Source organism: Cololabis saira, chromosome 5, assembly GCF_033807715.1.
Source record: "Cololabis saira isolate AMF1-May2022 chromosome 5, fColSai1.1, whole genome shotgun sequence".
NCBI lineage: Eukaryota > Metazoa > Chordata > Actinopteri > Beloniformes > Belonidae > Cololabis > Cololabis saira.
In genome coordinates this window covers 48,369,834-48,384,578 of record NC_084591.1, presented here as the reverse complement: position 1 = coordinate 48,384,578, position 14,745 = coordinate 48,369,834, and the positions used below count along the sequence as shown (strand labels likewise).

At 42.6% G+C, this 14,745-nt stretch overlaps 1 protein-coding gene and 4 non-coding genes across 8 annotated transcripts in view; 4 read left to right on the top strand and 1 right to left on the bottom strand.

Moving 5' to 3' along the window:
- setd6 (SET domain containing 6, protein lysine methyltransferase) overlaps positions 1 to 6,129 on the bottom strand; it is a 29,325-nt gene extending 23,196 nt beyond the window's left edge. For all 4 annotated transcript variants that reach the window (XM_061722729.1, XM_061722730.1, XM_061722731.1 and 1 more), the window contains exons 1-5: positions 6,055 to 6,129; positions 5,028 to 5,099; positions 2,882 to 3,026; positions 2,063 to 2,204; positions 1,753 to 1,947 (exon numbers count right to left, since the gene is read on the bottom strand). In XM_061722729.1, coding sequence (XP_061578713.1) covers positions 1,753 to 1,947; positions 2,063 to 2,204; positions 2,882 to 3,026; positions 5,028 to 5,099; positions 6,055 to 6,081 — 581 coding nt within the window. In that variant the 5' untranslated portion in view covers positions 6,082 to 6,129. The remainder of the gene's footprint in view (positions 1 to 1,752; positions 1,948 to 2,062; positions 2,205 to 2,881; positions 3,027 to 5,027; positions 5,100 to 6,054) is intronic.
- An 86-nt stretch (positions 6,130 to 6,215) lies between these two features.
- trnap-ugg (transfer RNA proline (anticodon UGG)) lies at positions 6,216 to 6,287 on the top strand. The gene has a single exon. It is a non-coding gene; the product is annotated as a tRNA-Pro (tRNA).
- A 269-nt stretch (positions 6,288 to 6,556) lies between these two features.
- trnap-agg (transfer RNA proline (anticodon AGG)) lies at positions 6,557 to 6,628 on the top strand. The gene has a single exon. It is a non-coding gene; the product is annotated as a tRNA-Pro (tRNA).
- Positions 6,629 to 12,444: 5,816 nt separating this feature from the next.
- trnap-agg (transfer RNA proline (anticodon AGG)) lies at positions 12,445 to 12,516 on the top strand. Its single transcript has one exon. It is a non-coding gene; the product is annotated as a tRNA-Pro (tRNA).
- Positions 12,517 to 13,964: 1,448 nt separating this feature from the next.
- On the top strand, positions 13,965 to 14,036 carry trnap-agg (transfer RNA proline (anticodon AGG)). The gene has a single exon. It is a non-coding gene; the product is annotated as a tRNA-Pro (tRNA).
- Positions 14,037 to 14,745: the final 709 nt, after the last annotated feature.

The window sequence follows — 14,745 nt, the reverse complement described above, 5'->3', positions numbered from 1 at the left end:
GAACCCCTCCCGATACCCAGGGACACAAAGTGGTGAGTAGAAGCAAAAAAAAGATATAAAGATCACTCGAACATTTTACCGTATTTGACGTTTCATTAAAACATTCACTGATTAATCATCACTCCGTTCAGCGCTCCAGGAGTATGCTGAAACAGCCATCCCAACCATCACTGATCGCTTTGGAAAGGGAATGATCAGTGAGGACGAGTCGGCTGCAGCCACAGCTCCACTCATTGATGCCACAAGTGCGCGCAGAGATGCCGTCGCTGTAAAGACAGCGCTCCGCGGTTATGGAGGCTTGAACTTTTCAATGGCCTGTGAAGTTCTGATCAGGGATTTCGGTGAAATCTACCCCGAGTGGGCTCAACTGGCCAAGATAGCCTGCGTGATCCCTGTCTCCAGTGTGCCAGCAGAGAGAGGTTTCTCTCTGCAGAACCGCATTAAAACAGCGCAGCGGAGTGGCCTGGGGGAGGAGAAAGTATCAAGACTGATGCGCATTAAAGCTGTGCAGAGAGCCTTCGATCTTTTGATTTTGATTCTGCAGCTGCTCACTTCAGTGCTGCGGAAATGCGCAAAAAGTAAAGTGTTATACACCGGATCTAGGTGAAGGGATTTCCCCTGTTTGTTTTCAGTTTTTATTCCGTTTTATTTTAAACGCGCGAACGGACATTTTTTTATTTCAAGTTGGCAGCATGGCCATGTTAATAAAATGTTATTTGCCACTCCAGATGTGTTTTTTATTTGTTTACAAATTGTTTTATTTTATATAGTATATAGGCCTTCCTCTTTATGTTCATTCTTGTGTCAGAAGAGCGCAAGCTTCTGCAATATTTATTTATTTCTGGAAGTTACGCTCGCGAGTCAAATGACGGGACTTATTTTATTTTAAATACCCTGTTTTTCAATAAAAAAACTATTAAATGACTTCCATTGATATCGTACTACTGCATATGATTTATTTTTAACCTCAATAAATTCATATAGCCTATGTTTCAAACATGTCCGGTAAATTGAAACCCTGCCGGTCACATTGTCCGGTGCCAATCTTTTCTAGCGGAAACATTGGTTCCAAACTAAATAATTTCTGGCATTTAATATTTAAAACGTTCTCAGAAGTTTTAGAGGTTTGTTCCATAGGACCTTCCGCTACCATTGCATTATTGGGAGTAGCTCCACCAGATGTACAGCTTAGTCGCCGGGCTAAACATATGATAGCGTTTGCTTCTCTTTTGGCCAGGCGACTTATTTTGTTAAAATGGAAGGACAAACTCCTCCAACTTTTAAATGATGGGTTAAGGATCTTGCACGTCATTTGGCACTGGAGAGAACTGGTTACTCCACAAGAGGGAGTGCCCAACATGCTACCATATCTGGCAACCTTTCTTAACCTATATAGGAAAAATGGACCCACTGAGATTACAGGGGTGTGACACTGACCCTTATATTGTATCATTTACTTGTTTACTATGCTATGTATTTACTAATGTACTCGTTATCTGTAATGTTTATTTTTATTTATTTTATTTTTTGTATTTTGTACTTTTTTGTCTTTATTTTTATCTCTGAATGGAACAATAATGTAGTTGTAGGGATGGGGCTCCGTTGGAGCGAGACATGTGGGGGTTATAGGTGTTTTATCAGATTTACTATGTTAATTCTAATTCTCTTGTATGTAATTCTTCTCTGAAAATTGAAAAAAACAAACAATAAAAAGAGCTTAGAATAAGAATGTTAAAGCATGTGGAGGATGACCTGTAGGCCATGACGAAGGCCACCAGCCGCGTGTACAGCTGCAGCGTGTGCGTGCCGGGGCTCCACACGTCCGGGTGTCTCCTCATGAACGGCAGGGCCACGTGTTGGTACTCTCTCTGGATGTTGGACAGGTCCGTCTCCACGGCCCGGGGGACGCCCGTCCCCCTCAGCAGCCCGTCCCGCTCCGCCCTGGACCTGGGGGAGGGGAGGGATGGACGATGCTTTACCGTTCACCATAAACCGTCAAAAACATTCCCCACGGTAAGAATGTATCATCTGGCGGTAAAAAGGATAAATTCCCGTGGATTACCAGAACATGGGCTGGTCCAGCGCGCTGAAGTCGGGCCACAGGGACAGGTAGGGCGTCCAGCGGGACTGGGGGGTGGTGTACTCGTGCAGCAGCGCCAGCAGCAGGGGAACCCAGCCGGAGGAACTCTGCAGATCCTGCTTCCCTGGGGGGAAAAGAGAGACGAGCTGATGGAGCATCACTGGCCACGGCTACACCATGGTTTTTAATTCAGAATTAAATGATTCTGAATTAAACTATTATCCTTGGAATTACATGGAAATAGTCATTCTGAATTGAGGTTTACATGGAAAACACGTTTGATGGTCTTTCTCCAATTCCTCTCCAGGTCTGGGGGTTGGGAAGGTTCTGATTGGATAGGGGGGGGACCGGAAGTTAAACTACCGGAAGAAAAACTAACTTAGCCGCTACAACTTTGAAAAGCTCACAATTGTGATGTTTCCTGCTATCTGTTCTTTTAATGATTTCTATTTATTAAATAAATGGTCTCTGCTCTTGACCAGCGTTTACTGCTGCTGCATCTGGAAACTTTGTTAGAAAACCAGCCCAGTGGAATATAAGATCATGGAGACAGACGGGCGAGGGAACGAGCAGAAAGAAAGACCGGAGTTAATTTAAAGAGGAATGAGTGTAAACATGATCTGGAATTATTCTATTCAGATTTAAAATCAGAATAAACCAGCCACTTCAGAATTAAGTTTAGTTCGGAATGACCATTTTTCATTGGGAATTAGGTGTTTACATGGTCATTTTTACTTATTTTAAATGGGATTTAATTTGAATTGTGAATTAAAGAGGAATTAAACTTCCACTCAGTGTTACCTGCTTCCAACAAGGCAGAAACCTTTGTGGTTCCCTGGTGGAGAAGAGCCGACCGTGGGATGGTGAACAACACCTCCCCGTCATGGATGTCGTCCGTAGCAACCATCCCATAATCGGCCACGGTTCCCTCTGTACTCACACAGACCTGCACAGAGAGACGGATCAGTCCTGGACCACGGATCATAATAATAATAATAATAATTCATTTTATTTAACGGCGCCTTTCATGTCACCCAAGGTCACCTTACAGAATAAAAACAAACAATACAATACAGGAAATATAATAGTAATACAGTAGAAATTATAATACATATACACATACACAATACATACAAATAGACAATCAAGGAGCAACAGTACAGATAACAGTATGGTGGGAGGTAGTGTGTGGTGACCGGTCAAAGTGAATGGGCAAGTTTAAACAGGTGAGTCTTGAGTTGTGTTTTGAATGTGGTGATGGAGTCTATTTGTCTTATGTATGGGGGGAGGGAGTTCCAGAGTCTGGGTGCCGAGCAGCTGAAAGCTCGGGCACCCATGCTGCTAAGGTGTGAGGTGGGAGTGAAAAGAAGTCCAGCAGAGGTTGAGCGGAGGGTACGGGAGGGGGTGTATTCTTTCAGTAGGTCACAGAGGTAGGTGGGGGCTAGGTTATGAAGGGCTTTGTGGGTGAGGAGGAGGTTTTTATAAATGATACGGTATTGGACTGGGAGCCAGTGGAGTTGGATAAGAACGGGGGTGATGTGATCAGATGACTTGATGCGGGTGATGATCCGGGCGGCCGAGTTCTGAATGAGTTGTAGTTTGTTGGTGAGTTTGGTTGGGAGGCCAGTGAGGAGAGCATTACAGTAATCGATACGGGATGTGACGAATGAGTGGACCAGAATTTCGGTGCTGGATTGGGACAGTGCTGGACGCAGTCTGGAGATGTTGCGGAGGTGGAAGAATGCAGTCCGGGTGATGTTGTGGATGTGAGGTGCAAATGAAGCAGATGCTCTCAGTCACAGCTCAGGGAGAAGAGAACAAACCCTTTGGAAGGAAGTGGCTTCGGCCCAACACTATCACTCCCCTTAGTTTTCAGCACTACCCCTAAATGTTGTGTGTTCCCGTGAGGGTAGTGGTTCCCAATTCCTCTTTCCACCTAGGGGGAGTGAAGAAAACAAGTGTAGTGGCTATGAATCTGTCCCTACGGATGTAGGGATTTCCGAGGCTCACTAGTTGATCAGAAAAATTTCCCAGAATGCTTTACGTCGTCATTTGCAGACTGAATAAAAAAAAAGAAACATGGCGGACATTTCTTATTTTTTAGTGAATAAAATCAATATTTTGAGTTAGTTTCAGCATAAAAATGTGTTTTGATTACATTTCTAGCGAGAAATATATATTTTACTTTCATAATATTCACTCAGTGAATGTACATAATCACTCGTTTGCCCGTTGTTGCAAAGTCTTTTTCAAACCTCGCCAGAATAAAGGCTGATTTATGGTTCTGCGTTACACCAACGCAGAGCCTACGCCGTAGGTTACGCGGCGACGCGCGCCGTACGCCGTACACCGTACCCTACGCCGTACCCTACGCCGTAGACTCTGCGTCAATTTAATGCAGAACCATAAATCAGCTCCGGAGCAGGCAGGCAGAAATCTCAAAATTTTCGGAGCAAATTTCTTAACAGGCGTAGCTACAACTGTTAGATTTCATCTATTAAACCAACATTTATCTTCCTAAATGATTTATTTCAGCCAGCGGTAATTCTCCACAGAGCTGCAGGTTTTTCCCCGGGACGACGGCGCAGGTTGACCCGGCCGGCGGCTCTTCTCCCAAAACATCGGGTCAAATTTCTCAACAGGCGTTATTTGGATAAACTGAGCCCAGGTTGGGGATCTTAACGGTTACTTTTACACCTGAAAAAATATTAAAACTTGATAAAGTGGCATATTAACAGCGCTACAGCTGAAATTAAAACAGCTTTTGGCTCTCTTCTTTTTTAGGGCTAGTGGTAGTGAGGGAGGGCTAGTGGTAGAAAGTAGGGGGTTTATTGGGATTGGGCCTTTACCTCACAAGGACGTGGGACAAGCTTTTCCTACGGTTCTGCCTGGCTGGAGAGGCTTGGTCCAGGCAGAACCTGTCAAGCAGAGAGCAGGGTTTACTGACCTTGGTGCTGAGGACCAGGCCAGCGGTTCGGCACCACTGGAGGAAGTTCTGCAGCCTCTCCGAGCCTTCTACCTGCACACAAATACAACACCTGGAGTTATAGGAACAGTACTGGAGTTGAGGGGGCATGAGGGGGATGGCATCCCCCCCTGAAATAAAAATGGTCCAAATCATCCCCCCCTGAAATAGAAACGGTCCAAATCATCCCCCCCTGAAATAAAAACGGTCCAAATCATCCACCCCTGAAATAAAAACGGTCCAAATCATCCACCCCTGAAATAAAAACGGTCCAAATCATCCCCCCCTGAAATAAAAACGGTCAAAATCACCCCCCCTGTAAAACTGCCAATAGCAGTAAAACCACATTCATTGATGAAATGACATAAGGGATTGAAAGGGGTGAAACAGGTGAAAATTGTTGTTTTTTCCAGTGATGAGTCTTGTTTTAAGTGTAATGAGATTTTTTTGCTAAAATGAGACATTTTAACTAGAAATAAGACACATATTCTTGTTAAGATTGTGAGTTTTTGCAGTGATCCATGTTACTTATCCTGTGAAGGACAGAGTCATATTGATAAGTTCAGAAAAGTGTTTTTTATTGTTGTGTTTTGATGTATGTGCTTTTGAATTAGTAGAAAACTTAATAGAGTCCAGATACTGATTTAATTCACAATGAAAAGTAAAAAGTTGTGTAAGAATTTGGATTTGTGGATGTGGAATTTTGCAAGGATAATCAACAAATTAATAATAAATGTTTCTTTTGGCTTTGTTCTAATTGTAACATGGTCAAAAACACCAAACAACACATCCTTCCAAAATAATTTGAAATCAGTTTCAGACACAAAATTACACATATCACTCCAAAAAGTTTGAACATTGCATGTTAGATGTGCAGGAAGTGAGCAACTGCTCCTAGAATTAGTCCAGACCTTTAGCTAAAACGCGAGCCATTGTTTCAGTGAACGCTGCTGAGCAGTCAGACACAAATACACCCAGTAACGGCAGCTCTGTAACAGAATAAACCAACCTTGGGTCTCTTGGCTGCCGTCGCCATCGTGAGAGAGAGGACTGCAGCCACGTGGTCGCGGGGAGTCACGTGGTCGGCCACAGTCACGTGATTAGCCACCGCCGTTAACACGCATCCTGTTCCATCCCAGGACATTACCAAACCACGACCTTCTCCCAGTCGGCTCGTTGGTCTAGGGGTATGATTCTCGCTTTGGGTGCGAGAGGTCCCGGGTTCAAATCCCGGACGAGCCCTGTTTTCTCACATTTATACGTTTGGCAAAAAGAAAGTTTCTAGAAATGTTCCATGTTCCATTTCATTCAATACAGATTTGAGAGTTGGATTACTGAAGCTGATGTATTGGATACTTTCGTGTTCATACAAGAAAATGAAAAACTCTATTCAAGATGATTAGTTTTAGTTTGACTGGATATGTGTTTCCAGGTATGAAAGTCTCTGAAACCCTCGCATCCCTGCGGTCATTCCCGCCACCAGGTGGTGCTGTTGGGACACGACTCTCGTCGGCTCGTTGGTCTAGGGGTATGATTCTCGCTTAGGGTGCGAGAGGTCCCGGGTTCAAATCCCGGACGAGCCCTGTTTTCTCACATTTATACATTTGGCAAAAAGAAAGTTCCTAGAAATGTTCCATGTTCCATCTCATTCAGTACAGATTTGAGAGTTAGTGGAGCAGATTATGACCCGGATCGTTCAGTTGCGGATACACGCATGAAAATTGGTACACATACTCGTCAAACCCCACTCTATTCAAAAGTACCGCGTGCCACGCTAAATTTTAGGGGACGGCCCCTAAAATCAAAGATGTCCGCCCATAAATGTGGTTTTTCCTTTATAACTCGAGATCCATCGATTTTAAGCCCCATAAATATATTGAATGTGATTATAAATGTGGGCATTGCGGAAATTTTGGTACCAAGTACATGTCTGTATCTATTACGGTTCTTGTAATACAGCATATAGCATATAGGTACTTTTACAGACTCGGGAGCAGGGCCGGATTTAGCCTGGCTGACTAGGTCCCCAAGTCCCCAAAATGCATAGAAAAAGATGCTCTATGCTGTCATCATTTCATCTTATATCCATATTTTATATTTCTTATTGGTTTTATATGTCGGATGCCCTACCTGACACTACCCTCTGCATTTACCCGGGCTTGGGACCGGCACAAATAGGACGCCTGCCCTGTTGAGGCTGCATTCATCTTTTTTTTTTTTTTTACTTTTTCTTTTCTTTTTTTTTCTTTTTTTACTTTTTTTATGTTTTTTGTCTTGTCTGTCTTGTCTGTCTATTTATGTTTGTTTATATTTATCCTTTCTTTCCTATGTATTTTTTGTCTTTTAGTTTATTTATACAAATAGGACACTGGCTTGTGCCCTGTTGAGGCTGCATTTATTTTTAATTTGGATATTATTATGTTTTTTTGTCCCTGTCTGTCTGCCTGCCTGCCTGCTTATTTATCCTTTTTTTCTTATGTCTTTTTTGAAACTCTGGAATTCTCTCCATTGATGCATGGTGTGCCGACCATGTCAGGTTCACGGCACCATCTATTTCTTCTGTCACCATGACCTTCTCTAGCCACTGGTACTCAAGTGCGATTTGGGGCCCAATGCCACCTGTACCTGTTTGGCATTTTGGTGGTAGGGGATTCTTTGTTTTAAAGGAGGCAGGAAGAATATTTGTAAATGTGTCAGGCAGTTCTGGAACTGACCTGACTTTATCACGTCCAAATCGGATTTTCTGTCTCTCCTGTCCCCCATTTTCCTGAGTGGGATGCTGGAAGACGGAGATGCTGGTCCCATGGAAGGATGTTGTGGCAGTTGTTGCGGATGGGTTGTGATCAATGTTGTCCATCACTGCAGTGGTAAACAACCCCTTACGCAAAATTGGTGGACAGACCACACCGTCTTCTACATACCTACTGACTGCAGCACCCCCCAACTGGGCTGAAATCTCCAGCACCCTGTCATACGAGATGCTGAGACCATGCTCATGCATCATTTCTACAAGACTTCTCTTTCTTGTTTTTGCAAAGACAGATAGTCCCATGTAGATGGGAAATGGGGTTTCTCTAGCTTTTGAATGCCTGTGTGTTGTAGCTTCTTTATATTGTGAGTAGCAGTTGTACTGTAGGAGTTGGGCAATGGCCTGGTCTGACTTTGAAGCTCCAAATCTCAGCTGTGATTTGATATCTCCTCCATGTTCAACCATGCTGATGAACTGAAGAAGAAGGTTAGGCGTGGCATTTTAAATAGCACCCTCTGGAAATGTGCCATCAAAACTACAAGGATGATCTAGTATGTTTTTCCTTAAAATCCTTGCTGCTTTGGAAATAAGTACTGCTTCTGAATATTCAGAAGACTGTGTAAGTGCTGTACTCACATCTTTATTGAAAGCAAGAAACACATCTCTTCCCTTTTTATGAGTCTGAAGTTCTGGAATTTCTGCTAGCAATCTTTCCTTTAATCTTGTGGATTTGACAGCTGGTGAGTCAATGCCAAGTTGTTCCAGACATTGTTGGTATAGATGTCTCATATCTGCAAGGCGAAAGGTGTTTGGACCTTCGGAATGATTGCTTGTTTCAACAATGTAAGTGACAAGTTCTGACAGAACTAGTGGGTAAATGTCCTGCTCATGATCAGTAGCACTTGCACCTTTCTGATTTTTTCTGAAGTGGGACCTTTCCCTGTTGTAGAGAGAAGTTAGGCAGCGATAGTGGTACTTAAACTCAAGGGCAATGGCATCTCCTACACCACCCAATTTGGCCAGGAGCTTACCATCGTTAAGTGTCTTTGCACACTCGTGCAACCTCTGGTGCACCTGTATCGTTTCAACCCTCCTGATATCAGATGCAGGTTCTATTTCCTCACATAAAATGCATGCTTGAACATCACAGCTTTTTCGTCTCTGCTTTGGATAAACATCCTCAGGCTCATTGCTGGAACCAGCAGACTGGCGTTTCCTCGCCCGATCCAATTTGGTGTTGTTAAACATCACGCGGCAGCTGTGATGGTATTTAGCCTGATTTTTTCTTAAAGTAGCATTAATACCATCACCTTCATCCAGCCTTTCTGGGTCCAGGATCAATGGCATTTGCTTCATTTCATGAAACAACGGTATGTTGGTAGCCATCATAGCATAGCCATCATGTTCAACATTGTAACTAGTTCGAGGTGATATTAGGACTGTGTCTTTTCTGTCTTTCTGACAAAGACAACATTTAGACCAGTCAGTTTTTATTTTTACAACCATGGGGTTTGAATCTGCCATTTTGGGTTTTGATTAAGGCCGAGGGGTTATCCTTTTACCACCAAATTAACCAAAAGAAAGTCACACATTCCTGTATGGGATACAACTAGGTTCAGTTTTCATTCAACCTACACCTAGCCCGATCATTCATCCAGTGCCATTTAAGTCCCGTGTGATCTGTACACCATCCGGGTAACTGAAGCCCCGTTACCTTTGGCTCGGCTCTCCCGCGCTGGCACACCCTGTCAATTCAGGTGCGGCTATCTAACTATATCTACTAACTAACAACTACAGTTTTCTAGTTAATGGATATGGGGCTGTCAGACAGCATTTGGGACACTAAACTATAACTATACTACATAAACAAGGATAATAATGCATTAGTATATCTAGATTAGCTGACACTGAACCCCATCATCATATCAGTTCATCTATCTTCTCCTTCTTTGACCGAAAGTATGCTAAACCAATTGCCCTTCCTGATACTACCCTCTGCATTTACCCGGGCTTGGGACCGGCACTAATAGGACACTGGCTTGTGTGTATTTTTTTTTAAATCTTTTTTGTTTTTTAATCTCTCTGTCTATCTCTATAACCTGAGTGTTCTGTTTATCCTGGCAAAAATGGTAACAAATTCATCCATGTCTAATGTATTTGTTATAGATTTCTCATGTGCCAAGATGACCAAGTTCTTTTTTCTTTCGTGCAACATGGTGCGACGGTAGGGGGTTAGGACACGTGCAAGTGTGGAGAAGGAACTCTCACATGAAGCTGAAGACACACCAATTACAAAGGCTGTCACATACAACTTGTGCAACAAAGGAAATGCTTTCTCGTATGTCTTCATGTGTTTAGACATAGTGGCCAGGTCTGGTTCATTTGGACAACATAACTTGGACAACATTGGCTTTGCAACAATGAGTTCGCTTTTCAGAGTCGCATAGTCTGTTCCAGTTCCAGTAAGTGCATGCAAAGGTTCCAACAAGGTAGAGTCTAGAAATCCCTCAGAAGAGGGTACATGGCTTGATATGGCTGTCATTAGGTCTAAATTCTTCTTTGAGAATATGTTTTCCATTTCTGAAATGGCCCTGTCGAGAATGCTGAGCAAGGATCTTTTGAGAGACTGAGAGAGGGTGATGGTGGGGTAATCAGTATCTGCATGACCCACAGTTGACAACACAACACTTTCACCAAGGCGTTTGCTCAATATTCTCCTTCTTTTAGGTTGATGTGACACACCCTGATCCTCTGCAGATAACTGTGAAAGCTCAGTCCAGCAATCCTCTTTACGGATGTCTTTCAAGGACTCCAGTGTTTGAGTAACAACCAAACCTGCAGAACACATATCCACAGCATGAGACTGTAGAATTCCATTTGCTGGTATTAAGAAACTAAGCACCCGCACTAGAAATGTGCCAATCTCAAAGAAATGTAGCCTCTTAATTTGAATTAAAAGGCCTGATGCTTCAGTGCACAAATCAACTGAGGCCTCATCATCCTCCGAAATCTCTGACAGGATAGTACAAAGACGTTCCTCGTTCTCAACAATGCACCTTGTCACATCATAATGGCTGGTCCAGCGAATTTTAATAAGTCGTCTGAGACAAGGAGCATCATACCTTTCTGACACATAGTGGTGACGGAAGAAGTTATACAGGGAATTGCAGAGATCAAAAAACTTTTTGGCATGTGGCTCACCCTGCATGGCATGCACAACCACTAAATGCAACTGGTGGTTGTAACAGTGAATGTATGGCACATATCTGTCCAGATTCTTTTGAAGTAGTGCTTGGACACCACCTTGTACTCCACTCATCACCGAAGCACCATCATAACACTGGCTAACTATATTGTCAGCACTGTAGCCAGCCTCAGAAATGTGTTTTAATATCTCAGTGCAGGTGTACTCAGCATCAAGTTGGTGCAAGCTAAATAATCCAATCAGGTGCTCCTCTGGTATGGATTTACTTACAAATCTTAGAATTATAGACAGGTTTTCTACATTTGTCCTGTCCCTTGTCCCATCACTTTTTATACAGAAGCCTGCAGAGTCAGCTTTTGAATATTTTTTCTGTATCTCTGCAAGAACCATGCTGGCAAATGTTGCAATTATTTCATTTTGAATACCTTTAGATGTGTATGTAGCATTTTTATTCATGATCTTAGCAATAGCAGCTAGCTTTTCATCCTTCACTAAGGTGTACTCAAATAACTTCAAAAATGACCAGAAGCAATGTCATCATGATCACCAGCATCAGCATTGCTGTGGTCACGTAGGTTTTCTTTTGTTCCACGGAGCCCCAGCTCGTTAACACAGAGAAACTTGATAACATCTCCAATGCTTTTAATATAGTACCGGTTCTTTTCAAGTGCTGTTTTACCAACCAGCATACTGTCAACTGTCGCTCCAGATGCCTCTCTGGACTTGTGTTCTGACCAGGTCGCTGCAGCCTGAATATGTTTCTGCAGTCCCCTTCCACTTTCAAGTGCCGCTTTCCAGTTAGTGTAACCCTGCATGGTAAAAACAACATCCCGTTCATTACCAACACTGCTATATTTTTTAGACAGGGGAAACAGAAACATGCGTCTTTTTCGACAGAGTACTCAAGCCATGGTCATGTGCGGTACCAGGCATGACTAAATGCATGTGATGTCGCACCAAATGCACGTTTGGGGTATGAATTTAATATGGGTTGGAATGGTGCCTCTTCATTCAAGTCTGTGCTCACTAGAGCCGAGCCCGACTCGAGCGAGACAGCAGAGTCTGTGGCTGCACCGGCCGGTGTTGAGCCACTGTTTGTGGGGGGGGGCATGAACAGCAGCAGCCTCCGCGTTAGCAACAGTGCTAACAGACGTGCTAGGGACTGCGCTCACTGCAGAGGCAGACGCAGCACGAGGCTTGCTTTTGTCTATGGGCTTAAAGAAGCGATGCATGTCTCTTGCTTGATATCAGCAGACTGAACAGACGGGAGCACCTAGGCTGTGATTATAAACTTTATTTTCTTAGACAAAAAAAAGCACTGAAAAGTATTTTCTCATTTTCTGTGTCTGAGCATGGATAACTGCTGATTGGTGGACCTGTTGCTGGAGGCTCCGCTGGAACACTAATTTCCGCCTGCAGGGGGTGCTGTTGGGACACAACACTCAGGCTCGTTGGTCTAGGGGTATGATTCTCGCTTAGGGTGCGAGAGGTCCCGGGTTCAAATCCCGGACGAGCCCCTTTATTGCCCCTCGAGTCGGGTTGCTGCTGATAATATAATGGATCCATGGGTTGCTACCGCCGCCATTCAGGCCGACTCGACATGTACCCTGAATTCCAATCTCCACCCTCAGACACACCGGTCACTAACATCAACACAGGTTGTAGACATTTTTTGCTCATATGTGCTGTGCTTTTTTTGTGTACTATATGGATGTTTTATTCCAATGATTATTGGTTGTGATGAGGTTAACTCCCCACACCACCTTCAAATGTTGCTATATGGTTCTGTGTTTTGGCCTTGATGAGTGATGGTTTTCACCTGTGCTCATTACCACACCTGTGGTTATTTATACGGGTTCCTTTCTCTGTATCGCTGTTGCCCTGATGAAGGCCAGATAGGCCCAAACATGTTGGCAGCCCTCTTCTAATAAAGGCTTTTTTATCTTTTTATCCACCTCGTCTCCAGTGCCTGGATCTTTAGCTTCTATTTTTCCACATTTGTTCAAGTTCTTTTGTTTTCATTTTATATTAGACAAATCCTCAGTTGAGCTGGTGTTGAATAAACAAGACTTGCTTTTCTTTAATCTGAGTACAGTGTTTGAATTAAGATTCCCTATGTTAATAGAAATGCATTAATGTAAATACTAGCAAGATAGTTTTAGATCCAACACAAACAAGTCAGGCAGTTATTTGGTTATTCATTTATTTATGACCACAAAATTTCAGCAAGTTAAACAAAAACGTTGCAGTAAATAGTGATAATATAACTGTAATATTTAGCTCAGGTTACCATCAATTTATATGCTCTCTTTCCTCCCTTCTTCCCTTCCTCCCTTCACCTGAACACACCACCAGGGTTAAACACATGGATGAAAATAGGCTAAATGTCCTCTCAATCGATACATCTCAGTGTCATGAGATCAATATGTTCAAAACAGAGATATTATTCAAAATATCACTAAAGAAACATCTTGCTTTTGAGTCTGATTAAACACCAACCATTAGAAGAAAAAAAAAAACGAATGAAACTGACAAATATTATGGTAGTCTCCACTCAATATGTGCAATATTCTTTCATTCATTCATTTTCATAGTGTATATATATTTACATTTCCTGTTTCTTTTTTTTCTTTTTTTTTTTTTTTACATAGTGTTTACATGGGTGCACTTTTATGGAGCTGCTGCTTAATCTCATTATATCATTATAAGCACAATAAAGGCTTTCTATTCTATACTATTCTATTCTATTCTATTCTATTCTATTCTACTACCCTTTATCAATCACTGCAAACAGTGATTTCTGTACTTTCACTGAGATCTATGTTTCGTCTCTAACAGTGTGGTTTAATTTCCCGCCACCAGAGGGCGCTGGAGAGTCACATGGTGTCAGAGATGAGGCTGCCACATCACCAGAACCTTTTAGTCCTGGTTCTCTCTAGAGGAACTGTATTTATGTGTTGAACCAGGCTCGTTGGTCTAGGGGTATGATTCTCGCTTAGGGTGCGAGAGGTCCCGGGTTCAAATCCCGGACGAGCCCTGTTTTAAAATCCTGGGGTCCCATAAACTCACAGGAACAACTTTGGAAATGTTTAGAATGTCTATAGATCCACAAAAGATCAGTGTTGCAACTCAGTCCAATGAAACTAACATAGTAAATGCAGAACTAAAAGTGGATTTTCTTTTATATTTCATAGACCATCATTGTCATTCTTGGTTCCAACGCCGTGTGGACGGTCTGTATTCTCTGCAGAAGATGCAACCAAAGAAGAAAAAGTAAAAGTGTAAAGTTTTATGGAGGACCTGGGTCAGATTCTGGGCGGTTGTGTGCAGAGGTGTTAGTAACGAGTTACAGTTACTCCGTTACATTTACTTGAGTAAGTTTTGGGAAATGTTGTACTTTTAGGAGTAGTTTTGAATCACTGTACTTTTTACTTTTACTTGAGTAGATTTGTGAAGAAGAAACTGTTCCTCTTCCTCCGCTACATTAGGCTACGTTGAGCTGTTACTTTTCTTTTATCCCTTTTATCCACGTACGCGTCAATCTCATGACATCACTGGGTGATTCTTTGGGAAAAATGTTAGTTTTTGCATGTTTTGTCACATTTACACAGACTCAAACACACACAGAGTTTCTATGAGTTCATGTTTGTTCTAGTTCTGCCTGGTTAAAAAAGAAAAGTACAAAGGCTGGAAATTTTGTGCTACTTGTGCTTAATTATTTATTATTTATTAAAGTACTTGAATTT